We start from the raw sequence: 25,903 nt of genomic DNA, 5'->3' as shown, positions 1-25,903 counted from the left end.
ATTTTATACATAGTCCTTTAGGTGGTAAAAACTGCAAGGGTACTGTGTATGGCTGTATGCTCAGCAGGTACAACTTAATCTGGCACAGGAGGATTTCTGTTTAAATGTTAAAGTCACTACTGTGCTTGGAACAGTGCCCACTCAACAATATCCACCCAAAAGCTGTCCTGTAGGTAGAAACTTACAACTGGTGTAGGCTTACACAAACCATGAGTGTGCGGAAAGATGGGTTATAGACTAATATATAACAGTATACTACTAAATGTATGTGACTAGCTTTAAGGGGCGTTCTCCCTTTCCACTGCGTGACTCATGCCAGACAATTGGCATTCCTCTCTCAGCTCTCTCCCATATAAAAGCTCGTCCACACGCGTACGAAGACGGCAGCAGAATTGTACTGATCGTGCAGTGAAACGAATTATACTGCGCTAACGCAGTTTTGTCAATAGGTCTGGCAACAAGAATTGCACTCTCACGAGTGGCACAACTGCAGCTACAAGCAGACCTCCAAGCAGTCGTAAGGTTTCTGAAGCCCTCACGAGTTGGCAAAGTTCTCAATACTAGTAATGGGGACGTTACGGGGATACTTGTTTTTGCTGATGGCATTTGTGGTGAAGGCGTCGGAAGGTAGGCGCAAACGTTAACTACGACCTAGTTTTCATCTTAATAACACAAAAGTGGTTAGATTTTTTACTTAAAAGCAAGTTCAAAAATAACCTATAAGAATGGCGCATTATATCGGGTTGCGTAAATGTGCGATCTTGCATAATCGTGCTTAGTTGAAACTGCGCAAATATCAGTGGTACGGGCAAATTTCTGTATAGTGTCCAGCATTTCCAGGTCGATTTCCGGAGCAAAGAAGAGTCACTTTCGTCATTCGATGGATGAAAAAAGTCTGTTCAACTTAATATAATATTGTTCTTCATGACTGCACCAGCATTACAACAGCATTAACCCAAGTTGGCCTGAATGAATTACTGGGATTTGGGGCTTACTGGGACCGTTCTTGACAGTAATAAAACTCCTGCTAATTCTATTCAGGTTACCATGATAAATAATATTGTCTGTTTCGCTGTCTTTTTCACAGAGCACATGTTACAAAAAGAAATTTCACTCATCGGTAAGGCTAAATCAAATTTACGTGGAATTTACGTGGTCAGAAATTTTCAGGGCATGACCTTAACATCTGTCATAATGGTATGTATTGTCTTATTTCACGTCTACTGGATCTGGATTCAGACGTGATGGCGCAGTCAAAGGTGTCTCCTGAACCTCCTGATAAACAGTGGATGGGTGAAACAGGTGATAAATGGTGGGACTATGTTTAGAGAAAGAGAACTATTAACTATTGAATATGGTTCTCCTCTGAGGACCCCAAAATATATGCCTTTTGTTTTGAATATATTTAAATAATTTTAAAATAAATTTAGTTAGCAGTGCATTGTATGGTTCATGGTATGCCCCACATTCATTTTCATATGTAGTTGCCTGCCTGTTTATGCTAGTTTCAGAATTCATTTGCACCTAATTTGTGTTTTGATTGCAGTTTTTGGCTTGTTCTCTGAATGCTAAATACATCCTGCTCTTTCTACCAGTCTGTTCCATTCCCTAATGTCCTCTGCCATAATCTTTCACCTTCTTTTGTCATTCATTGATCTGTCATTATTTGTCATTTTTTGCTCTGCTCTCCCTGTCTGTGCAGATTTTTCACATCGGCAAAAAGTTGGGCCCCGCTCCATGGGACCGCACATTCCCTTTCCTCCAGCCCATCCAACCCACAGCAACCTCCAAGCCATCTGTAGTCATGGTAACCATCGCCCCCGATATCCCAAGGACATGCTGCCTACGAGTGGCTTTGGTTACCTGTACCGTCAGGCCCAAGCCATCAATCAGCTGGAGTCATGGTTCACTGAGTGCTGCAGCAGTGTCACTGAGGATAAGCAGCTGACTCTTTGCTGTGTACAGCAAGCGGTGAGAGGCACATGTTGATGGTGTGCACATTTGCCATTACAAGAGTTCAGTAACTACTATTCACATGAAAGACCAATTCAGAGGATATATAGGTGATTGCTTGGTGTACTCCCAGTGAATTCCTGTAATTCTATACCTTATTCATTAGATGAGTATATTTATGCAACAGGCACAGTGGAAACCCCTTTATTTCTGGCTTTGTACCTGGTTAATTGGGGATAAAACTATTGCAATTTTGATTAATAGACCTATTCTGGGGTCTCTATGAAATGTGTGAACTACATCACATCTTGAGCATCTTGAGGTGCTCTCAGTCATGTTTGTAATAGTTGAGTTCTTATCTGTAGATGCTTTCTGGTGTGTTCGACATTTGTTGTTGTTCATTCCTCTCTATTCTGTTACCGAGTGTACTGTTGTACCATAAACAAAGCAAACTGTGCAATAAACAAAAGGACATTAAGGGCTCTATGGGGTAAAATTCTGAGTCATTTTATCTGTGACTCAATGTTGTGGTATTCCACACAGATAGACAAAACATTGTACAGCCTTGAGGATTATCATTGGTGCACAATGATAACACTAGAGAATGATTCAATTTGTAGGCAAATAAAGGTATTTCAAAAATAAGCTCTCTCTCTCTCTCTCTCTCTCTCTCTCTCTCTCTCTCTCTCTCTCTCTCTTTCTCTTTCTGTCTGTCCTTCCTCCCAGCATATATTTTCTAGCCACCCGCTTTTTGGTTTGTTTGTTGCTTCCTAAATTTGTCTTTCTTTTTCTGTCTGAGAACCCATATGCATGCAAGTTCCAATACTTTTTCCGGTTGTAATATTGCAGTGGGAAGAGTCACTTTCTGCCTTTTGCAATGAAGAATTCACGATTAAGACCAAGCAGTATCACTGCTGCATGAAGGAAGCTGGAGCAAGATGGGAATGCTTTAAGAAGAATGCACCAGACCAGTCCTACCAGGCCTCTGATCACAAGTCATGGACCAACATCCCTAGCCAAACCTTTAATTTTAACCCTGGTACATGCCAGAAAACAAGGTATTTCTCACATATACATGAAATGCACATAAATATGAAATCCAATTTAAAATGTTTCAAAAGTGGCAACCAGTTTGTCCTTATTTACTGTTATGCCCTGGTAGCAGTGAATAGAAAGAAACAAAAAAGAAGCAAATGGGGTTTAGAAACCCTCTTTGCCTGATGCTAACTAAAATGACTAATGTAAGAATCTCCGTTGGCAAAGTCCTCTAGAAAGGGCCCTTATTGTTTATTTTTTGTGTTGTTTATATATGTTTCTCCATCATGACAGATCAGAGGTAACTCACAGTGCTTTAAGAGAGAAGGGAACACCTGACATCAGCTTTCCTCTTGGCCGCCCTAACTCTGCCAACATAGGATCCATCTGTGCAAATCGCAAGCAGCGCCCTCGTTACCTTTCCAAGTGCCTGCCATCTTCAGACTACGACTGGCTGGCCCGTCAGTCAAAGGCTATCAATGGCCTGGAAAAAGGCTTTAGTCAGTGCTGTAAAGAGAAGAAGGATGAACAGGCGTGTGCTGAGAAGAAGGTGCGTATTTATAAATGTTCCTTAGAAGGCTGACTTAGAAGCTGTCTGAACATGTCTGGACATGTTAGTTCATATCGGGCATTAGGATTTTCTGTAATGAATGCCTGGCATAGGGAATGATTCTCCTAAATAGGTTTCCTACATTTACAGCATTTAGCAGATGTCCATGTACAGAGTGACTCACAATAAAGCTTTGTAGTCTCGAGCATACATATCCTCATGTTTGAATATATGTCAGTGTTAAGAATACTATCAGGCTTAAACCCTAGCTAGAGTGGAAAAGAAGACAGTAAAAGATTTTTAGTGCATACTTTGTGTAGTGACTTAGTGAAGAGATGAGTCTTCAATTTTTATATAGCGACTGCCACTTTCTAAGCTGTACAGAGATCCAGGTGAAGTTACAGAGTCACAGTAACATTTATGTGCAAAAAACAGTGTTCTTCATTACTTCTGTGCCTCTACCTGCCTCAGTGGAAGAAGATGGTGGATATGTTCTGTAAGGAAGAGAAGGCGGCCAAAGCCAAACATTTCGACTGTTGCAAAAAGGAAAGAGGAGAAGAACAATATGACTGTTTTGCTGCTGCCGCTCCCAATCCTGACTACATCCTTGAAGATGCCAGTGGAGCTGCTTCACAAGCACATCCTACCCTAGAGGTGCTCTGTGTCTCAGAGAACTCTCCAGAGACACAGTTCACCCAGAGAGCGTAAGATGTTTGTTTTCAGTATAGTCTCATTGTTTTGGGTTAGACTCAGGACAGAAGTAGGAGTTTGGTGTGGGGGTAAGAATAGTTTCTTGTGACATGACCAGACTTTTGTTCTATGTTCTGTATTTAATAGAAAAAAAATTGGGGTGTACTTATGTAAATGTGAAGTTAAATCTCAAAAATCTTATATCAAACATTTCCCTCAGGTTACAGTTCCCTGAAAGTTTATTTGTTCCTCATTGCTGTCATCTAGTGGAAGAAAACCGATCTGCATGTTTTGAAAGAGAGGTGTGTATTTAAGGGGTTTCTGCCCCTTTTGTGAACTCTGCTCCCTCATTTGATGTTGTTGATCTCATTGTTATGGATTTGTCAACATCCACATTATACATATATTTTCTCATCAGTAAGTTTGGAATAATGAAATGAATGTTGTTACTGTTAATGTTTATGGTCAGCAATTGTTGCTGCTTTTTGCACATAACTTGTACGTCTGCACAAGATGTGAGAATTAGCAATCCATGTGGTCAATTACTGATGGCCTTATTCTTTTGTTTCAGCTGAACAAATTTGAGAGTAATCTATGTAAAGATGACCAAAATAGTATGCCATGCTGTATGAAGAAAGCCGAGAGCCGCAACAAATGTTTCACCAAGCAGTTGCTTCGCAACATTCCTGATTTAAACAGGATCAGCAGAAATAAGAAATGCCCAATCTCTTCATAATGTCCTGTGGCTGGTTGTGGATTCATTGTGTCAAACCACAGATTTATTGATGGCCTTTGAAGCCAGTTCTGTAGGTATGAATGAATGTGAATGGGTGACATAGAGAATTCACATCGAGTTGAGCCTAAGTACATTTATTACCAGCAACAGTTTAATCATTTCTATCTTTTTTTCTACAACAAAATGAATGCCTTATTTTAAGAGACATCATTTAAGAGTCTATGTTTAATGAGCATTTTATAATCAATGTGTAGACACACCTTTCCAACTAAATGTAAATCATCAAAAATGTAATCTAATAAAATGATAATAAAAACATTATTGTTCTTTTTTGGTGTGTATTGTCTTAGTGTTTTGTTTTGGGTTTTTTTTTTTGGGGGGGGGGGGGGGGGTGTTGTTATTAGTTTATGGCCTGAAGAGTCAAATCACATTATTTAATATGAAAATACAACAGCCTCAACAAAGCTGACCTGAAAAGGGCTGTTTACTGATACTCCACATCCAACCTGACTGAGCTTGAATGATACAGCAAAGAAGAATGGGAGAAACCTCCAACAGAAAGGTGTGCCACGCTTGTAGGATCATTACCAAGAAGACTTCAGGTCATTGCTACCAAAGGTGCTTTAACCAATTAATTAAGGAAGGGTTTTGAATCCTTATGTAAATGTGATATTTCATTTACTAATTTTTAAAAAATTTTACTAAATATTATAAAATGCCTGTTTTTCCTTGTCATAATGCAATATTGTCTGTAAATTGATGAGGGAAAAAGTTGAATTCATTTTGAGATGAGTCTGAAACATTAAAATGTGGAAAACTTAAAAGGGTCTTAAAACTTTATATTTACAGTCTACAATATACTGTTGAAATATTCCGGATATTTTCAGTGGACTTTGAATTTGTAATAATTTAATCTTATAACTAACTGTACAAGTAAAAGGTAAAAACTGAGTGACTGATTGTAATATTACTTAATACATAAATATGAGCATAAATTTTCTGTGATCTAGTAATAGTTAGCATTTTACAGTCCCTTTCACAGTCCAAGCCAATTCTATAAGTGATCTACATATGCTCAAATTTCAATATCATATAGACACACAAAACCACAGCTATGGAATCAGTTGTCTCACAATAGAAAGGAGAGCATGTTTAAAATACAATCCTATATTATTTACTTCTGTTGAATCAATTAGGCCTAACCACAGCAGATGGAATCCTCCTCCCTATTTTAAGTTAGATCTAATTCCAGAACTCATCACCACTGCAGCTTCTTGACATTAAGATCATAAAATGATTTACTACTTTAAAGCGATCAACTGGGATTTCATAGTCCTGCAATTAAAAATACCCCAAGTGCTGAATTTTTTTGTTCTGGGATGAAGAATAATGGATGTAATAGTCAGACGGTGAAAAAGAGAAACAGTAATGAAGGTAAGTAAAACTCTTCAGCCCTTTTTCAATACCAGTTTTACCATGCCCTGGCTCATGTTGCCTTGCCTTTTCACCTCTGGGGTATCCCAGGTGTAATTTTAAGGGCTATTCCATTATTGTATTAAATGAAGTGTGTTAGATGAGCCCTTGGAGAGGTAAGGGAACAAGTGAACACAGGGGTCTTGCTCTGACTCTTCTTCTGCACCGATGAGTGATCATTACACTTTACACATTACACCAGCCAGCCAAGAGTGGTGCAGCTAGCTGTGTGTGGTGGAATTTTGGGAGGCAGAGGTTATGTGAAATAAACAGCCATACACCACTTGCAGGTAAAGCACATTTATTTCTTCAGAAAGACTTGTTTACACAGTGTCTTAGTAGTGTCTTACAGTCATGATGGATGGTCTGTGCATAGGTACTGGTTATATGTATCTTTAAGTAGAAACCAACTCTTATTTGTTAATCTACTGCTATTTATGTTTGTAATCTAAAGATGTTTACATTATAAATGATGTAAAATAATAAAATAAACCCACTCTCTGTTCAGCTGTTGCAATCATTATTTTAAATCATTGCCTTCTTATCAATATAACTCTGTAAACAGTCTGTAGCAAATTTTTGCCAAAGACATCAACTCAGTGGGATGCATGTTTGTGTTTACAGCCAAAAGCATGTGCATTTTGAAAAACCAGGTCCTCGTTCTCCTCTCCTCCCCTTGTACTGTAAGTGACCACTTGTGTGACACATGTGTTATGCACTTCTTAATTGTCACTGGACATTGGAGAGGACGTGTTATAACAACCATATAAATAGGGCCCTGGTTTTTAAGTAGCCAGATAAAAGGCCTTGCAGGCACCAATTTGTCTTTCCCTACAACAGAACCATTTAGGTAATACTGTTTGAAATATGTAAAAGGTTGACTTTGTTGGCAAATTCTAACATATATAATTCATCACATATTTGATGTAGCCTAAATAAAAAACTGTAGCAATCCTGCATTGAGGTTTTAAATAGACCTACGCAGTATCCAGAACAAGACAGATTGGCCCTAACTGGAAGGGGTTAGTTTTCAGTAGCTGGGTTTAACTGGAGTACGCCTAGAAACTGAAACGTCACAAGAAGGGAGCTGGACCAGAAAATCCAACGGAGGCTGAGGCTGGCCAAGCTGAATGGAAATGGCCACTGCCGGTTCCGCTGACTCGGGCTCGACTGCCCCCCCAGGTAACCCGAATATATAATTGTAATTGCTTATATGTATATACACATATATATAATGTATTCCTGTTTAAATAAAGTAATTAGTCGGAGTTTTATGCTTGGGTGAGTTAGCGTTGGGCAACAGCTACAAACTGAGTGTTGCTGTTTGGGAAAACTGAGTTGAATCTTCACAATCATGGCTAACCACAATTTGGCTACGTATCTAACCTAAGATAGCTATTTATAGTTAAAAACACTCAGCTAGTTTCACCATTTTTTAAATCCATAACTCTTCCCATTAAACTAGATTCTCGGTCTTTTGAGAACGTCTTTTTGTGTAGTTAACTAGCTACCAAGCTTAATAGTGTTAGCTAGCTAGGATAACTAGCAAGCAGGCAAACAAAAATTGGATGCGCTTGTGTTAGCTAGCTAGCAGGTTGTCTATCCAGCTAGCTAACTAGCTCGCTGTAAGCGAAATAATTAGATACACTAACCTAGCTAAGTGAGCTAACTAGCTAAACTATTTTAGTTAGGTGTCTAACTATCTGGGAGGTAGTCAGCTAGTTGCTAAGATATCTAACTAGCTAGGTTAGCGAACCCTTCTCTAGCTAGCTAAATGAATAAATTAAATGGTTGTAAAATTGTTTTGGATATTATGGTTTACCAGATTACTGCATCTATTCTAAATATTCAGGGGAAAAGTATCTAATAATGGTAAATACACGTCAACTGTATTGGGTACGCTAGGTCACTTTGCTTACTGAAACGTAGATTCGCAAGATAGCTAGCCATGCAGCCAAGTAACTTGTTATTCAGATTGGTCTGTTAGTTAGCCATTTATATAGCTGGTTAGCGTTAACTTGCTTGATGGCCAGCAGAAACAAACACTAAAATGTTTGTAATTTTCAGATGCTTTAGATGCTCTTTTGTGATTCACTGGTCTGTTTTTGTTATATAGGTGTATCTACGCGTTGCGGTGGTTCAGTCTATCTAATCAGATAAATATGTGAAAGCTGAATGTGTACTGGGGGCTTTCTACGATAATTGAAAGATTAGGCAGAATCCTAAGGATGTTGTACAGTAATCCATACTATCTAGCAACCTATTTAATATTTAATAATTTGCACGTCAATCAAATCTGATCTGTTGAATCGGTTTAATGGACAAACAAATGGGAGTTCTGAGTCAAATGACTTGCCCTCTAACGTAATTACACATTACAGTCACACTCTTGAACAAAGATAGCATCACTTCTCTCATTCATGGCATCAGTTGTATTTTGTTGCTATTGTTAGGTCTTTCTGCCTGTTAGTATACTTAACTTTGTTTTGTCACAGGTCTAAAAGTTCATAGCTGAAACAGACAATGCTTTATAATAACCTATAATAGACCTTGTTAGCCTTAGGGTATTCTAGGTAAAGCTATAGACATAAAATGGCAGGGAGATTCAGTTCAGAAATCCTAGTACATTCACTGGTTAAAACTGGTCACGAAGAGGATGGCCAGCCAGCTGGCCTTTAAATCCTGATTTGGCTAAATGATAAATTTTATTTTTGTATTGCTGAGGGAAACAATGAATAAAAAGACTTAAGCAGTGTGATCATAATTTCTTTCCACCTTACAGAAAATCTTTGACCCAAACTGAAGTGGTGCTATATAAGCATAGGCTAAATATGACAGCACACAGCAACTTTGCCCTTTGTCCAACATCTTTCATTTACCAATTTATAGCCATCTGTGCTACATATGTGACTGGGTAGCCTGCTTTGTAATACACTGTCACTGTGACAAAAGTATCAATATTGCACATTAGCCTATATCAGAATTATGTTAAATATTGCTTGTTTCAGAGATGCAGTAGAGTACACTTATCTTTTAGAAAATCCTATCCATTTTAAAGAGCTATTTTACCCCCTGCAGATCTGAGGACTCCCTTCTGGAGAATGTTGGCCTCTCATAGAGGTAGCATGCATGGTTGTGCTGTGGACATTTATTCTTGTGTGAGAGAATTGGGGACAACGACTATTGTAACAGTTTTGCATTTGAGACTCAAATTCACGTTAAGCAGAAGAGAAGGTTGATTTCCTCTATAAAACAGGTTATTGGGAAACATTGGAGCTACAGCTGTTCACTATTATTTCTGGTCAATAATGCAGACGTGTTTTTAATTACTTATCATCTACTCACTCACTTATACTAAAAGTGGAACTTGCAGCAATGATATTTCATGCTCACTAACAGTGGCCTAAACATACAATGAAACCTATGTGCATACAGGTGTTACAAATTACTGAACATGTTTTTTGTCAAAAACGGAAAAAACATGAAGTGGATGTTTGCAGGTGCTGCTAACATTTTTAATAATAATAGTAATAATAATTAAAGAAGAAGAAGATAGATTGATTGATTGATTGATAAAGACTAATTAAAGTAGTCAACAAGTCATAACGATTAGGTGCCATATGGGACAAATATTTTATATACTGCTGCTTGGATGTGTGGAATAAAAACATAATTGATCCCTTAGGTGCTTTAATGTTGCACACAACCCCCGATTGGCATCATTATTACTAACCAGGTTTATAGCAGAACTTGCAGTGTAATAGACTGTACTGTATTGTTCTTGCAGCATAAAGAGAGGTATTTTATAATTATTTAATCTGTATGTCTGTGTTCATTTTACAACAGTACTGCACAAGTAATGAGGCCTGTTACCAGCCTGATTATTTGTCAATTGTTGGCTAACAGTGTCTCATAACAGATCTGATTTAATTTTATTTTTATTTTTTGTTTTAAATATTAATACTAAATGTGCTTGATCGCAAACATGTTAAAACTCTTAACTGTAACCTACGGAAACTCGGATAGTGGAGGATGTTGCCATTACTTCATAACAATATTCAAGCACAGACATTGCTCTTCACTTCTGCATGATGTTAGTTGTGTAAAGTCCTTTGCAAATATGCTTGTTTTCTATTAAAAAGGTAATTGATTACACAGGAAATAGGCTCTGTTTGGCAGCCGTCATGTTTTCTTGTATGCATCATGTCTAATTCGATGCATGTTTGAATTGCATCAGAAATCAAAACCTTTGATAAATAAAATCAAGACGGTGAGAGCAACTGTTGTCAAAGAGGACTCAAACACAAACTGGTCCTCATGGTATGGAAATGGTTAGCCTATTTTAAGCCTGATAGTACAGAGATGCATGGTTATTTGCTGTTTTGTTAAACAGCAGAGTCTACAATCCCTGGCATTATTGATCAGTATTAAATATAGCATTACCATAATGAGTTAGAAAAAAGTCATAGCCTTTGCAATTTGTTTATTATATTGGTAACAGAGGTGATTTACTGTATGCTGTGGGATTAAAATTACCTGTTTTACATCCTCCTTTTTTAAAGTCTTAACATAGATCTCTTTTTTGATTTCCTCTCTCTGTCAAGGGTCTAGTGGAAGTCGAAAGATGGCCACACCAGAGGTGAGTGGTGGACAGGGACCTTTTGTCTACCTTAATGAACTTCTTGTTAAGTTTATACTACATGCCAGGGTTTTGGAACTGATGCTTGGATATCTAATATGTACGTCTTTAACCTAACAATTTTACTGGCATGTTTTTTTTTTTTTTTTTACTGTACATTCAAGACTATAAGAAATGCATGTTTTTTGCATGTTCTTTCAAGAATGTAATGATTATGTAGTCTTGTGCACCATGCATTTATAAACAGAATTACAGATAAAAGCAGAATTACACACTGCATGGTTCCGCTTTTGTACAACCATTTCCCATCAATAATTTGTATCATCTTTTCTGCTAGTTTGATATTTTGGTAGGCTTATCTCTAGCATATTGAATAGCATACTGGAACTAAAACATGCTTGTTGCACATGTATATCAGTCCTTCACCTCTCAGTAACTGAAATGTTGAAAAATATGGTTAAAAAATAAAACATTTTGGCAGTTACTGAGAATTCATATATCTCCATTGATATAAAGTTACATACCCACAACATACATCTTCTGTTTCTTATTCATTCATTGTCTTTCTTTGTATATTTTTTTCCTAGGGTCCAGGGTTGTCTCAGAGTATGAAGAAGACTATTGGCCATCGGGGAGTGGACCCCACAGGAGAGACCACATACAAAAAGGTCAGCATGTAGTTAAAAAGGCCAAATAACTGTGTGAATCCTGATACTCAGGATTTATGTTGTCAGTTGAAGGGGCAACTTGTCTTTTTTTTTAAATGTCAAATCACAGACTATCAACACCCCACCCCCCCTTCCCCTCCCAAATATTTACTTGGGAAATTATACATAGGAAATTTAGCACTAGTGAACCTGAATATCTGGTATGTATTGATATTGCTACTAGGAAATAGCAAATAAGATTAAACATTTCAGTAGTATTCATTGTTTACCCTTTCTAATACCATGTCCTCTTGGAAATTGCAATGGGCAAATTTAATTTACCAGATTAACTAACCAGTACCAGTGTCATGGACAAAAACTTACCCTAAAGAAAGATTTCACAGCAGCAAGCTAAATTTGGAGGCACATGTCATATACCCAAACCCTAGGTGACTTTTTAAAATTAAAAAACATTTTTTTTACTAAGCCAAATGCATAGTATTCAAACAACTTGTCTGTTCTCACTCCTCTCTCTTTTCTAATAACATCATTGAACTCTCATCCCCTCCTGAAGAAACCTCATTTAACCTTTCTGCCCTTGTGCAGTCTGTTTGAAGGCAGCTGTTATGTTGCATCAAATATGACTGGGTTACTTTTGAAAATAAAATAAAAAAAACTCTAAGGATTCTGTGCAATGCTCCTTTATACCAAAATAAGGTAATTCATCATTCAAGATATCTTTGTCTTTGGTAGATATTCATGCAGTTCACTGCAACTTTCTTTCCTGCATTTTTTCCTCCCAGACAACCTCTTCGGCACTGAAAGGAGCCATCCAGCTGGGTATCACCCACACAGTGGGCAGCCTGAGTCAGAAGGCTGAGAGGGATGTTCTCATGCAGGATTTTTACGTGGTGGAGAGCATCTTCTTCCCCAGGTGCGAGCATGTTAAGGGCCAAAGGGCAGTGTCTGCTTCTTGTATGGCTCGACCTTTTTGTTAGCAGTAGCATTCTGTTAATAAATTGAGTCCATTATTTATTAATTTTTATTTTCCACACAGAGTATGTGTGAGTGCCCCATCATAGAATATGTACTTGGATCAGCATGCCAGGATGTACTCCTGTATGCAGTCATTCTGTATTTTAGAACCTTATCACTACTATCACTACTATATTTTTTTCCAAATTACAGCATGTTTTTGGCACAGTATCTTCAGTAAAATTAATGGCGACACTGGCTCCCCTAACTGACAGTGTTTCCCACAATTTGCCGCTCAAGTGGGGGACTGCGGTTTAAACCCCAGTTTTAGGTTACTCTGTGCTATGTCAATATGAGTCTTTGGGCAAGACTCCCACATTCTGCTACTTATAATGTTGGTAACTTATCGCAGACATACCTGTAGTTTATTGATGAATTTGTGTGTGTTTGTTTTGGTAAGTTGTCCTTTTTTGGTTAAATTAACATTTTAGAAATGTTACCCTCTAAGTGGAGCATGAGTGGGTGCCATGCACCCATGGTCAAGTATACAAAGAAGCCTCCAGAAAACTATTTGTAAAACCATAGCTTATCATTTTACACTTAGGAAATAAGTTGTAGACAATTTCTGGGCATTTTTTTTTTCATTTTTGCTTTTGTGCCTTAAAGCATAAACAGCTGTGAACATGCTGCTTCCAAAGATTCCACCACTCTGCAGACTTATGCAGAAAGGACTGTTTCCATGGAATCATGCAGCGCATTTACAGGAGTGAATGCATCTGATGCGTTAAACATGTCCACATACATTAAACACATTTTTATTTGAAAATATGTTAATGTTCATATAGCCACATTGTTGTTGCTTTTTACAAAGTAGCAGCAATTTCTTTCTGAGCAGTTGCTGAGATATTTACTATAATTAAATTTAACGCCATTAAAAAAAAAATTCTATGTATTTGGTTAATGTAGGCTTTATGCAATTTTTGTAGCCTGTATAGACTTTTTCACTTGTACCCATATATTGAAAATGCAAGATCAACCCGTTAGTAATATTAAAAGCTTGCCAAGCTACAGTAGAATGGATTGATTTAAAGATTGATTATACTTGAAAGATACTTATTAAATTATATAAAATTTTATGTGCTGGATATAAAACTTTCTCAGTTAATTATTAATATTTGTTTAAACAACCCATACCCTTGATTTATTGATGGTTATATGTCCAAATTGGAATTTGGTAGTCTAGTTAATGATTCCTTGGCTGATTTTATGCGATTATTATTATTTTTTAGTTCAAGTCTCAGAAACGACTATGTATACACTTTTGTTTTAGTTTAGCAGTGTAACAAGTGTAATGTTAAACACCAGAAGTTTGAACTTATTAAGCTTGAGTGACAGGTTAGACAGAACAATAAATACAAAATAATGGAACACTGGACTATAGACTGGAATACTGAACTTGTAGGAAAAAATCAGTGTGCCAGAAATATTACAACAAACACCAGTGCAATTTGCACATTTGATTTATGCATTGTTGAGTATCAACAGTAGCTGGGCAGCATTAGCTGAGGGAACACGGTAATTAGCACACAGCATGTCACTCTTGCTGATTTCAGCATTCACCATGCACTGAGTATGTAGGAGTGTGAAACACACTAGTGAAAACAAACACTTCATTAATTTAGTCTTTTAATAAATGGAACCAACTGGCTCTTGCTTATTTGTTACAAAAATGCTGTCTGAGGCTTTGTTTACAAGTGACTTTGTTTTATGAAAAATGTAAGAAATGATTGTTGTAAGCAGCAAAGCTGTGAAACTAATTCTACATTTGTGAACCAGATGCAGCTAAAGAAGTGGTCTAATATTTTAACTTTTTACTCCATCAGACATCCTCACATATAATGTTATTGTAGACTAAATTAAGCATGGAAGGTAGAAAACTAATTCAGATTCTTACCAACTTTGAATAAATGCAAGGCTGGTAGCAGTCCTACTCTAGCCACTAATATGTAGATGGCTCTGGCTTCACATGAATAGTCTGTGTGTTATTTCAGATGGTGCTTGGTATATGGGCATTGTTTGTGTCTTCATTAGCCAATGGCAATAAGCCAAAGACTGGTCTGGCACATCAACTTGCCAATGTATTTGTTGATCACCACTAAGATACTCATATATTTTTTTATTTTATTTTATTTTTGTAAGTAGCAATCTGAACAATGATGGATAAACCATTGACAAATATAAATATTATAGAGTCTTAAACACTAAGCACTTTGTTTCCATAGGATTGAAAAATCTGTGATTGCATGTTCAAAATGTTTCATATCTTTTTTTTTTTGCTACCAATGAATTTCGTTCTCACTATTTCCTAATCTTTCTTTCTCAGTGAGGGCAGTAATTTAACTCCTGCACATCACCATGGTGACTTCAGGTTTAAGACCTATGCCCCCATTGCCTTTCGTTACTTCAGAGAACTCTTTGGCATTCGACCCGATGACTATCTGGTCAGTTAAACTCACCACATTAACTCGCACATTCAAATGTTCATGGTTTCTGGATATTTCCTGCATATTTTCTCCCCTGGTCATGCTTGTATGGATCATTTTTATGCTTTTGGGTTCAAGCTAGATAACTCATGTTTCTTACACCATTCATAATTGCTGCTGTAACTGAAGCTATATCTCGCTCATTCAGGTGGATGTGTGTCTTTCTGTTTGTGTGGGTGTGTTTGTCTTTGCAGTACTCTCTGTGTAATGATCCCTTGATAGAACTCTCTAACTCTGGAGCCAGTGGCTCTATCTTCTATGTCTCCAGTGATGATGAGTTCATCATTAAAACAGTCCAGCACAAAGAGGCAGAGTTCCTGCAGAAACTGCTCCCTGGTTACTTCATGGTGTGTAATCTGCCCTTTTTTTGTTGAAGGTGACTGTTCATGTGTCTGTGTGTGAGAGAGATGGAGCTAGTGAGCTAGTGTGAAGAGAGCGAAAGGTGCTGCAGGAGAATTAATATGCAGCAGGACCAGCCACTCTGAGATTTATATTAATTTTCACCGCTTGTGTGACCGTGTTGTTTGTGTTCTGTTCTAGAACCTAAACCAGAATAAGAGGACCCTGTTGCCCAAGTTTTACGGCCTCTACTGCGTACAGGCAGGTGGCAAGAACATCCGCATTGTGGTGATGAACAATTTGCTGCCATGCTCTGTCCCCATGCACCTCAAATACGACTTGAAGGGCTCAACATACAAGCGGCGTGCCTCACCCAAGGAGAGGGAGAAAGGTGTGCCCACCTACAAAGACTTGGATTTCATGCAGGACATGCCTGAGGGCATCCAGCTTGAACCGGATAACTACAACGCCCTCAGCAAAACCATCCAGCGCGACTGTCTGGTGTGTGCCGGAGTGTGTTTGTGTTTTTATTCCTCACACCCACTTAGAAATTGCTTTGCATATATATTTACTGTCCACTTTAGTAAGTATCCAGTGGGTGCAATTTATAGGTTTACAGGTATGACCTAGTGACCTAGGGTAGCACAACCCCTAAAGGGCTGGAGTCCAGCACAGCTGGTACTCTCTTTACTTTTGCTCTTACCACCTAGTAAACCTGGTAATTACCTAGGTGGATTAATGGAGGTGTATTTGAGCAGGGGAAATCACTAAGATGTGCTGGACTTCACCCCTTTAGTGCCTGTTGATGATGGGTTGATGGAGTTGTAAGATGGCTAACACAAATTGTCCGTGACAAAAAGTAACTTTTTTCATACATGGTAATTCTGATAAATGTGGTTTGGTTGAGTGGTGTGAGTATATGTCCCCTATTGGAGTCTCTGTGAATGGTGGTGGTATTGTTTGAGACTTTGAAGGCCATAGCAGTGATGACAGATATTTTTTTTATATCAGCTGTTGCAGAGCTTTAAGATCATGGACTACAGCTTGCTGGTTGGAATCCATAATGTGGATCAGGCATGTCGAGAGCGTTTGGGGGACAGCAGGGGGGCGGAGGGGGCAGTGACACCTGACCAACGGAGGCCCCAGGCCCAGAAAGCCCTCTACAGTACAGCCATGGAGTCAATTCAGGGAGAGGCTCGTGGAAAGGGCACACTGGACAGCGAGGACCAGTCAGTCACCTACTGCTTAACAACACCTTTGACTTCCACCTCATTCTTTCCTGTTGTTCTTGGTATCTTCTTTGCTTTGTTTGTGCTTCCCACATTTCTGTCTGAAAAATTCCCCCTATTTTCCAGGTCTTTTACATAGCCTTCATTATTGTTGTGTGTGTGCAAGATACCGGGTTTGGGCTCATTTGAAAAGTGTTTTTTCTGTTGCCCTCTGTAGATGGGGAGGTATCCCAGCTCGGAGCAGTAAGGGAGAGAGGCTGCTTGTTTATATTGGTATCATCGACATTCTGCAGTCTTACAGGTAACCCAGCACCTCAGGCTTGCTGTTGTTTGTATAGTCATTGATGCATTTCACGTTTTCTGACACTTCAGAAAATGATCTTCACCACATTTTCACGCTGTAATCAAGCTTGTTTCTGTTGTTGCTGTGGGAACCAGGCAGGGAGGCTGCAAAATGAAACTGGGCCTCCTTTAAACAGAGTTTTTAGCCTGAAATTGCACCACATTCGCTGTACTTTGCTTGCCAATCAGGGAAGGTTACCATAACAATCAAAAAAGCTAATGAGTTTTCTTGGTTACCATGTCCACTGGAAGGTTGCTGATACTGCTTTGTTCAGAACTAGATTATTTATATATTTGATTATTTTTTAAAGTAAAAATGATGGCAGTGGTATATGGTGCTAATGTCTCTTAGACCTTACCCTGGCCATGATAATTTGCAGATTCATCAAGAAGTTGGAGCATTCCTGGAAAGCACTGGTTCATGATGGGGTAAGAGATTATTTCAGCATGATCATAGAAACATTCCTGGCTTTTCACTTCCTTTCTGAGAATGTCTGTCTGTCGATTTATGGTTAGATTATTAAACTCCAGTTTTGCAAGCACAGTTATGTGTGGCTGAAGTGTATTGACTGGGTATGTGTTTGACCTGCAGGACACAGTGTCTGTCCATAGACCCGGCTTCTACGCAGAGCGATTTCAACGCTTCATGTGCAGCACAGTGTTTAAGAAAATGGGTATGACTTAATTTCAGTACCCCAATTTCAGCTCCAAGGCAATGTGTATAGTGGTAACACTGCAGATCTCAGCAGTAATCCATGGGTATGGGGCCATAATTCAAAATATTCCTGCAGTGATGATGGGAATGGGGACAAGCTTTATGATATTTCCAAGGTAATGGTATTAAATTATCTGTTAATACTTTGGTAATGGTGTGATTGTGGATTTCCACACAGTTTCCTAGTTTCTGAACTCATGTGTTTTTTGTCTTCCTATGACAGTTAAAGTAGTGCTTAATGGCAATATTGGCTCAAAAACATGTCAGTCATTTGAGCAAATCTTGTCAGCTGTTACTAGACAGCCAACTGTAATGTGGACATTAGTCACTTAGTCATCATAAAAGTTACATTTACAAAGTTATGTTTTGAAAACATGAATAATGCTAAAAGCAATTATTATAGCATTAAAATAAAGAGGTTGGAAAGAGGTTGTATTGATTATAGTGGACAGCCATAATGTCTGGCACTGAGCATTACATTTTAGTCTGCGAAAGGATAGGGTGAGAATGGTAAATTTGGTATTGTGTTTTGTCATAAGTTGAATGGTGGTTTGAGAATTATGTGCAAACATTTTGGGTACTGAACAGTACTGAACACTTGGGGCACATGAGGATGGGAAGGGGATGATGTTGGGTATTGCTGGAGTCGGGTGGGGACAGTGATGTGTTATATGGAGATGGTGTGGCTAATGCAGGAATGGGATGAGGATAGTGTTGAGTAATGTGGGATTAGGAGTGGATGGTAATGTTTAATGTATGGATGGTGTTAGGTAATGTATGGATGGGAAGGGGATGATGTTGTATATGGGGATGGCATTGGGTAGCATGGGGATGATGTCAGGGATGGGTGGGAACCAATTTGATTCCCCTGCAGCTCTGTAGTTTGTACTGACATTGTTGCACCTCTTTCTGTCCCCAGTGAAGTCGTCCCCATCAAAGAAGAGCCGGAGTGGTTGTCAGAGTGTGGTGAGGAGGCTGCCCATGGGGAGCAATGGCCCCAGCAGCCATACACTGTCTGACCCCCGCCTTCTCTACCGTACCCATCTCACCCAGCCTGATACAGATGCAGACAATGGTCAGCTGTGAGAGACAAGAAATCTACAGTCATGGTAAACAGAGGTTCAGTTAAGATATTGAAATTTTGTGTGTGTGCGTGTGTTTCCAGGCATGCATTCAGGAAGACCTGATGTACTCCCAAGGACCATTTCCCTGACTGGAACCTCCAGTGATGAATTTGTAGACACTAACCAGTCCAATTCCTCTGTGCCCACACTCAGGTAAAGACACACCAGGCTTACTCCATCCTGCTTTTTGATTTACTGTTGGTCTCATAATGTAGTTGTTGTTTTGATACAGGTCCGTAGGGGTGGAGGTGCACAAGTCTGCAAGTACAGAACCTGACAACAGCACCCCCCAAAGGTAAAATCTGACACTCACACTATTTGTCATTTTAACTGTCTGTGCTATGTTGGTAGATACTTTAAGTCTCTCTTTGTCTCTCTCCTTTTGTCTCTCTTTGTCTTTCTCCTTTTAAGTTTGGGAGCTGAAGCTTTAGAGGAGCAGTTGGGTAATGAAGATGCTATTTCTCTCAAAGACATAATTCCAGAGACCAACATTTATTTTGTAAGTCTCATCTTGACTAACTACTTTGATGTATGAGCATCAGTTAAACCTAATTTGTTTCTTTTCGATTTCCTGTAGTGTATGCCTTTAATGCTTTGTTTTTTAAGAGGAAAAAATGAATAGATTTTTTTTTTTTTTTACAGTAAGAGAAGAGACTGCTGATTGCATGCAGAAAAGGGGGGAGAAAAGAAAATGTGGAAGAATGGTGTGAAAAGCCTGGGATCAGCTGAATGATGAGCCTTCTCTTCCTGTGGAGGAGGATGGAAAGGAAAGCCAAGCTTGAGGGCAGAAGTATGTGAGGAGATGTAGAGAGTATGAGAGGCTCTCTACTCTATCCAGCATGGGGTATGCTGCTGTAAAGCAACCTGTTGACTACAGAGGTCCTTCCTTGAGCATTCAGAGTCCCCTTTATTGGCCACCTGCTTCAACTTACCATTAAAACACATACATACTTTTCAGCCACTCTTACATGAAAGAATGGGCTTTCTCTCATACTCACCAATGAAGTTGTGACATTCCTGCATTTGTCCATAGAGTAAAAAGGTTTTTGTGAATTATTTTTATTAGTATTTAATCTTACTGGGTGTGAAAAAAAAAAGAGGTGACCCTTTTACGTTAGACTATATTATTACAGCTTGCTAAGGGTTGTTACTTTATCCCTACATCCTAGCATATGGTTTCATGCGAATCAGGGATTAGTAGGTTGAAGATCTGTTCATCCAGTAATGGTGGATAAGGAGAATACTAAGCATGGAGGTGGTTCCTATTTGCTGCTGAAGGTTCAACCAGAAGGGTTGTGCAAAAGTAGTAGACTCAGCATTCAAAAGTGGATAGGTAGAGGAAGCTGTGCCACACTATCTCTGTGACAGTGTGAGCTGTGAATACATTTAATAATCACTTATGGTAATCTTTTGTACTTTGGCTACTCCTCTCTTTATTTACACTTCTATGATTGGGATCACTGACTGTGTGCTCCAGTGTTATAAAATCCCAGACTCAAAACAGCCAGTGTGCAGTATGACTCTCCTTCTGCATGTGCAGATGCTGCAGGCATCACTAAGGGGACTGTGTTTTTTATTTTATGCACCTTTGCAGGTTAAGATGAATTAAACCTGATGAGGGTTTTGTAATGTGTATATTCGAGAGGGAGTCATTTGATTGACTCTTGTTAGTTAGGTTTTCTTCTCCAGCTCTCTGTTGGGATCTGTGCCCTATGAGACTGCAGGTTACCATCAGATGAGGGGGGGGGGGTGTTAGAAATGAAGACCAATCCAATTTTTCAGTTTCCAGATGCCAGTATGGTACTTTGATGTGCTAGAATTTCACTGTTTCAGAGACAAAAATGGCCTTTTCGTTGAAGTACATTATTTTCACTGTAAAAGGTTTTGAAAGCAATTCACGTATTTTTGGTTGCTCTTGTGATTGTCTGTTCTGCTTATGTCTTATGGCTATGCATGCTGTTTTAGTACAAGTCACATGTTTTTTAAAAACAGCTTTTAAGTGTTTTGTTGTTTTGCTCTGTGCCCGTCATAATTTGTGGGCATTTGATTGTCCTGTGGGCTTTGTCTCTGTCAATGGCAAGTGTTTCCATTCTTATATAGACCAATTAACAATCTAGATTCATAAGTAGCTGGACATGCGCGTCTCTTTTATGCACCTACTTCAGTAATACCGATGGCTTTTAATCCATTGATGTACTGTTTTTACCTTTTGTAAATAGTTGTGTACATATTTAGTTTTTGTGTGTGTGTGTGTGTGTGTGTGTGTGTGTGTGTGTGTGTTTACATACCTATTATATAATAATAACATGCTCTTAAGCAGTAGGTATAGTCAACTAAAGAACTAACACATTAGTGAATTAACTCACTTGTCATCTGTTTTGTCAGCATACCATGAATCAGCTACATTAACTGTACATTATGGAATTGTACTAGTTTTTGCTGGATACAGAAGTTAACCAGACTTTACAAGGACCAAATAGCATTACTTATGCAAATGTTTGATTTTTCAATGTAATGTCAACTTTCCGGTACAGTTTAATTGCAAACATTTATATCATTTAAAATGCAAAACTCACAGCTTTATTGTGCTCAACTGCTTTTTGTCTTGTATAGTAACAAAAACTTTTTTTTAAGGCAATAGAACATCCTTTGTGTTGTACTGCACCCCCATTTTATTTTTAGATTTATTTTTCAGAGTGTGAACAGTGTTATTGGGGGGACATTCATACTCTTTGACTGGCCATAGCATACACTTATAACTAGGTTATTGTGTTAAGTTCAGCCCAAGAAAGGCAGCTGTTTGGGAGTATTTTAACCTGCCCTACTTATGTGCTATCCTTATTTCAGGACTTTGAATAGGTGGTGAACTGAGAGACCAAATGTTCATTTATTTCCTACTGGACATTTGAGCTCTATCAGTAAAGAACTGCTGCTTCTGCACTGCAGGACTGAGTTCTACTGCTAATACCCAAGTGCCTGAAGAGTACATGGCTGTGCATGATTGAATCTGAATAATTTCATCTTTCCTCACTGATAAAAGCAATGTAGCAGTCTGATTTGTCCCATTGATAGAACTGGGCAGTCACTGAGAGAGCAGTGCAGAAATTTACTCTGCCTGGCTTCATGCTTTGTCCTATTCCTTTAAATACACTGAAGGGTGAATAATACAACCTTTTGTCCATGACCTATTTCTGAATGGGGATGGGGTGGGTGTGTATTAAGACTTATCTTGATCTATTAAGGACATATCTGGGCACTTAAGTCAACAGAGATGTAGCTGGAAAGGAAACCAGCGAGGTCTTCACCCTGTCCTTAGTGGTAACCTCCTGTCCTTTAAATTGTCTGGCATGGCAGCCATTTTGCGCTGACAGATTAGTATTCATTAGAACAAGGAAAGGAGGTAGTCTCAGTTTTTTTGAATGTAGCTGTATGAGTTACAGTTTTGTATCCCCTACTTTTTAAAATTTCATGTCTAGTCTCTGAAGCTACTATAGCGGTCTTAACTGTTCTGCAGTGGTGATTTTATATCCTCCCCCCCCGGCAATATAGTGGGTTTTGAGACAACTGGAATATTTTTAAAGTTTTAATTATGATCATATAGAGTTGACTCAATCATGAATGTGTTTTGTGCTACTATTCTTATACTGTTCCTAGCTGCATCTGCTGAAGCCAGAGGAAACCGTGTTCCTCAACTGCCAACACCACAACTGAAGAAACTACAGACTGATAGTTTCTGAAAGGAAAAAAAACAAAACAAAATCAATGGATCACTGATATGGACAAATCTGAACACAACTACAATTTGGGAATCTGTTACTGCCACATAAGTAGTGGAAACCACAAATGCTGGATGTGTCAAATCTACATTATCAGGTTTTAACAAGGTTTCATGAAGTGGAGCTAGAGGCTTGGTATGCGTTTGCCCAAAGCACCTTGACGTTTTGAAAACATTTCTTCCAGAATTGCTGTTTCAACTATTTTATTTTATTTTATTAGAATTTTTTGGTTCAGATGCCATGCACAGTTTCGCATTCATTGGTTTGGTTCATGGCAGGGGCAGATGTAGCCATGATTTTGCACCCTGTGATATGACCAAGCTAAAGGAGCTAAAGACTGATGTGGTGAATGCTCTCAGCAGCGTTTGGAGCACAAAGTCCATTTTAACAAATAAAAACTTGACCATAAATTTGTATTCAGATGCTACTCAATTATGATTTTAAGATTAAAAAAAACCCCATTTCTTTTAATTTTTAAAACATTTTAATTTTACAAGTACATTGTCTGCTGAATGTCATTTAATGGTGAGTATTATGTTTATGCATGCAATAATTTCGCTTCTCATCCTTGTTCCCTGTACATGTTTACAGCCTATTTAGATCAGAGGATTCATTTTATTTCTTTTTACCATAGCTATGATGTCCTGATTTAATAACCTGATTATTTTCAACATGTACCACTTTCTGATACAAAAAAACAAAAACAAAACAGGTGTAAAATATATAGTGGTGTATAGTTAATTACACTATGCTGTGCTGTTCTTGTTATGCAGCAAATTATTAACCTTTAACTGTGGCGCATTCCTGGTGTCTTTATGCCTTTTTGTTCAAAGAGTGTAGTGTGGTTGTTGGCCACCAGTCTCCAAGAAAATAATTTCTTTCAAGTTTTGTTTGACCTTATCACTAATTTCAGTTACTGCACAGTTTCAAACATGCCATCTTTGTAGTAGCTAGCCAGTGTCCAGTACAAATAGTTGTCATCTGTCAATACTGAAAATCTCATCACCTGAAAACTAGCTTCCTGTTTTCAGTTTAATTGACACGATTCTTCTTTGGTCTGTATTTTTTTTTAACAGCATGACAAGAACTACAATTCCCTGTTCAAACTTAGATGAAAGGAACTTATGGGCAGAGGTTGTAGACTTAACTGTCAGCATGGTTTAGATTTCAGTTCATTGAATTCAAACCTAACCTAGATGACTGGTAAATGCAGTCCTCTGTTAACACTGGGCTGTCTCTCTTTGCAGTGTTTTGATTTTGTTGATCAAATGGGTAGGTTTGTGAAATTGACTAATGCACAACAGACACATCAATCTTGCACAATTCACAGAGGATTGTATGCTGGCAACAAAGACACTACAACAGCATATAAATACTGCAATATGAGCTTTTCTGCCAACTTGAGTTTTGATTGTATTTATTAAGTAGCTTTTTTTTATTTTTTGTGTGTGTGCGTGCGCGCGCATAGATACCTTGTAGGTTTATATGAATCTTGAATATAAATGATTATGTATAGTGGCAGAAAGTAATTTTTGAAATTGCATTTCTGGCAAAAGCGGCAGTTTGACACTGCACACTTTCATATTTTTGATTTCAGTTGGTATTATGCATTACAATTCTGTCCAAAGGTGTGTATGTGTGTGTGTGTGTGTTTAATAAATGAATATTTGGCAGTTGCAGGATCTGAATGACTGCTGGAGATGATGGCTATATTTTTAGTGTGTGTGTGTGTGTGTGTGTGTGTGTGTGTGTGTATATATATATATATATATATATATATATATATAAAAACCTACCTTTCCTCCCTTGCTCGCTGCCTGTCTCTTCTGCCATCATTAGTCATGTAGTGTTGGTGGGTTTCCACATTGTCCCTTTGATTTTAAATAGGCTAATAAAAATATTTTCTAAAACCTTCCAGTATTTATTTCTACATTGGGATTCATGTTGTGAAATACTTTGGGTTTAATCATATGTTTTCATTTTAAATACATATTAATTTCAGAATATTGATTTCTCCAGATTTCCTTACAGAAAGCGTCACCTCTCATCGAAGCCCGAAGATAAATAATCCGATACGAGTATGGAAGCCAGTACTGGAAGTTTCATTGACTCTATTTGAATCTAGTATTTCAAATACGTCAAGGTTGAACACAGAGACTGATTATTCGCAAAAGCTCAAATGGATTTGTTGTTGGTTCATCTCAGTTCTTTTTGTTCAGGTCTTCACCACCTGGTAAAACACTGCTTTCTCATTAATCACCTGTCTGGAAAGAAGTATCGTTTTGCTCATTTATTTAAATGAGTTTTTTTTGTTTTTGTTTTTTATTTATTTATTTATTTTTTACAAATAACACTTGGTGCCTGTAGGTTACCTGAAAAGGGTCACTATAATTGTATTTCTTGTTTTGAATTGTTTATTTTATTCACTATCACACATTTTAATAACTGGTTAATAAGTATTGCTAGCAAATTGCAATGCTGGAAATTAATTGACATTTCCTCTGACTGTATAAAATTGAAATGTTAGCTTTCTACATATGCTGAAGCCTACTGTACATGAATTAGGCACCAAAACTCTTCAGTTATAGGTAGCCTCAAGAAAGGCAAAGATATCTTGCAACATCCCAATCCCTGCCCCGTTTGTTCTAAATTACACTTGTATTTTCCTGAAGAATAATCTCAAAGGGCAGAAAAGCAGACACTTCCATCCATCTTCATAGACTGGGGTGTCATTGCACTTTGCACAATTTTGGGATGTAAATATTGTAAATACATCCTGTATTAGATTTTTCAGGCAGAAAGGGGGCTATGATGGGTGCAGTTATTAAAGATGGTCCTTTCAGTGTTGTTCAGAACACAATTGGATTCAAATATGATCCAAGACTGTAATTAGCAGTGCTGAGAATTGAATTGTACAACACAGCACAGGAGTACACAGGCTCAAAGATTACATTTGTGCACATGCTTGTGTAATCTAAAATAAAAATAAACAATACATGACTTTAGTAGTTCGAAGTATTAATAAATAATGTTTAATAAATGTACATTGTTGGATGAAAATTACTATTGCCTTTAACTACCATATCAGGACTGCTGAAAGTGAGGGGCATCCAGCTAATTAAAGTATGATTTGCCAA

The 25,903-nt window shown here is 38.1% G+C and overlaps 2 protein-coding genes across 4 annotated transcripts; both read left to right on the top strand.

Annotated features, from left to right (window-relative positions):
- The first annotated feature begins 333 nt into the window (after positions 1 to 333).
- Positions 334 to 5,295, top strand: ecm1b (extracellular matrix protein 1b). The gene is made up of 9 exons (XM_027006742.3): positions 334 to 627; positions 1,088 to 1,120; positions 1,240 to 1,302; positions 1,703 to 1,971; positions 2,803 to 3,011; positions 3,283 to 3,538; positions 4,010 to 4,242; positions 4,449 to 4,530; positions 4,800 to 5,295. The coding sequence occupies exons 1-9, from the start codon at positions 567 to 569 to the stop codon at positions 4,962 to 4,964; spliced, it is 1,371 nt and encodes a 456-aa protein (XP_026862543.2). The 5' UTR covers positions 334 to 566; the 3' UTR covers positions 4,965 to 5,295.
- A 2,211-nt stretch (positions 5,296 to 7,506) lies between these two features.
- On the top strand, positions 7,507 to 25,766 carry pip5k1ab (phosphatidylinositol-4-phosphate 5-kinase, type I, alpha, b). 3 transcript variants are annotated; one of them, XR_004776579.2, is made up of 18 exons: positions 7,535 to 7,619; positions 9,516 to 9,557; positions 11,042 to 11,076; positions 11,664 to 11,744; positions 12,527 to 12,657; positions 15,082 to 15,199; positions 15,436 to 15,588; positions 15,782 to 16,081; positions 16,592 to 16,809; positions 17,027 to 17,110; positions 17,532 to 17,580; positions 17,744 to 17,825; positions 18,786 to 18,941; positions 19,032 to 19,143; positions 19,223 to 19,285; positions 19,402 to 19,489; positions 19,633 to 19,834; positions 22,645 to 25,766. XR_004776579.2 is itself a non-coding variant. In XM_035530869.2 (17 exons), exons 1-17 carry the CDS (start codon positions 7,568 to 7,570, stop codon positions 19,633 to 19,635), a joined length of 1,767 nt encoding a protein of 588 aa, XP_035386762.1. In that variant the 5' UTR covers positions 7,535 to 7,567; the 3' UTR covers positions 19,636 to 25,766. The 3 variants fall into 3 exon arrangements, 2 of the variants coding, with proteins under 2 accessions (XP_035386763.1, XP_035386762.1); XM_035530869.2 differs by having other exon boundaries at positions 19,633 to 25,766; XM_035530870.2 differs by lacking the exon at positions 9,516 to 9,557 and having other exon boundaries at positions 7,507 to 7,619; positions 19,633 to 25,766.
- The last annotated feature ends 137 nt before the right edge of the window (positions 25,767 to 25,903 follow it).

This window comes from Electrophorus electricus, chromosome 14 (assembly GCF_041902795.1).
Source record: "Electrophorus electricus isolate QZ-2024a chromosome 14, ASM4190279v1, whole genome shotgun sequence".
Taxonomy (NCBI): domain Eukaryota; kingdom Metazoa; phylum Chordata; class Actinopteri; order Gymnotiformes; family Gymnotidae; genus Electrophorus; species Electrophorus electricus.
This window is presented reverse-complemented; position numbering and strand designations above follow the sequence as displayed.

Bases quoted from the DNA above. Each gene is read 5' to 3' on its own strand.
- ecm1b (XM_027006742.3), top strand. From the start codon at position 567: ATGGGGACGTTACGGGGATACTTGTTTTTGCTGATGGCATTTGTGGTG. The intron at 1,303-1,702 runs GTGATAAATGGT...CTGTCTGTGCAG, and splicing joins ACAGTGGATGGGTGAAACAG to ATTTTTCACATCGGCAAAAA. The intron at 4,243-4,448 runs GTAAGATGTTTG...CATTTCCCTCAG, and splicing joins ACACAGTTCACCCAGAGAGC to GTTACAGTTCCCTGAAAGTT.
- pip5k1ab (XM_035530869.2), top strand. From the start codon at position 7,568: ATGGAAATGGCCACTGCCGGTTCCGCTGACTCGGGCTCGACTGCCCCC. The intron at 16,082-16,591 runs GTGTGTGCCGGA...TTTTTATATCAG, and splicing joins CCATCCAGCGCGACTGTCTG to CTGTTGCAGAGCTTTAAGAT. The intron at 16,810-17,026 runs GTCAGTCACCTA...TGCCCTCTGTAG, and splicing joins ACACTGGACAGCGAGGACCA to ATGGGGAGGTATCCCAGCTC.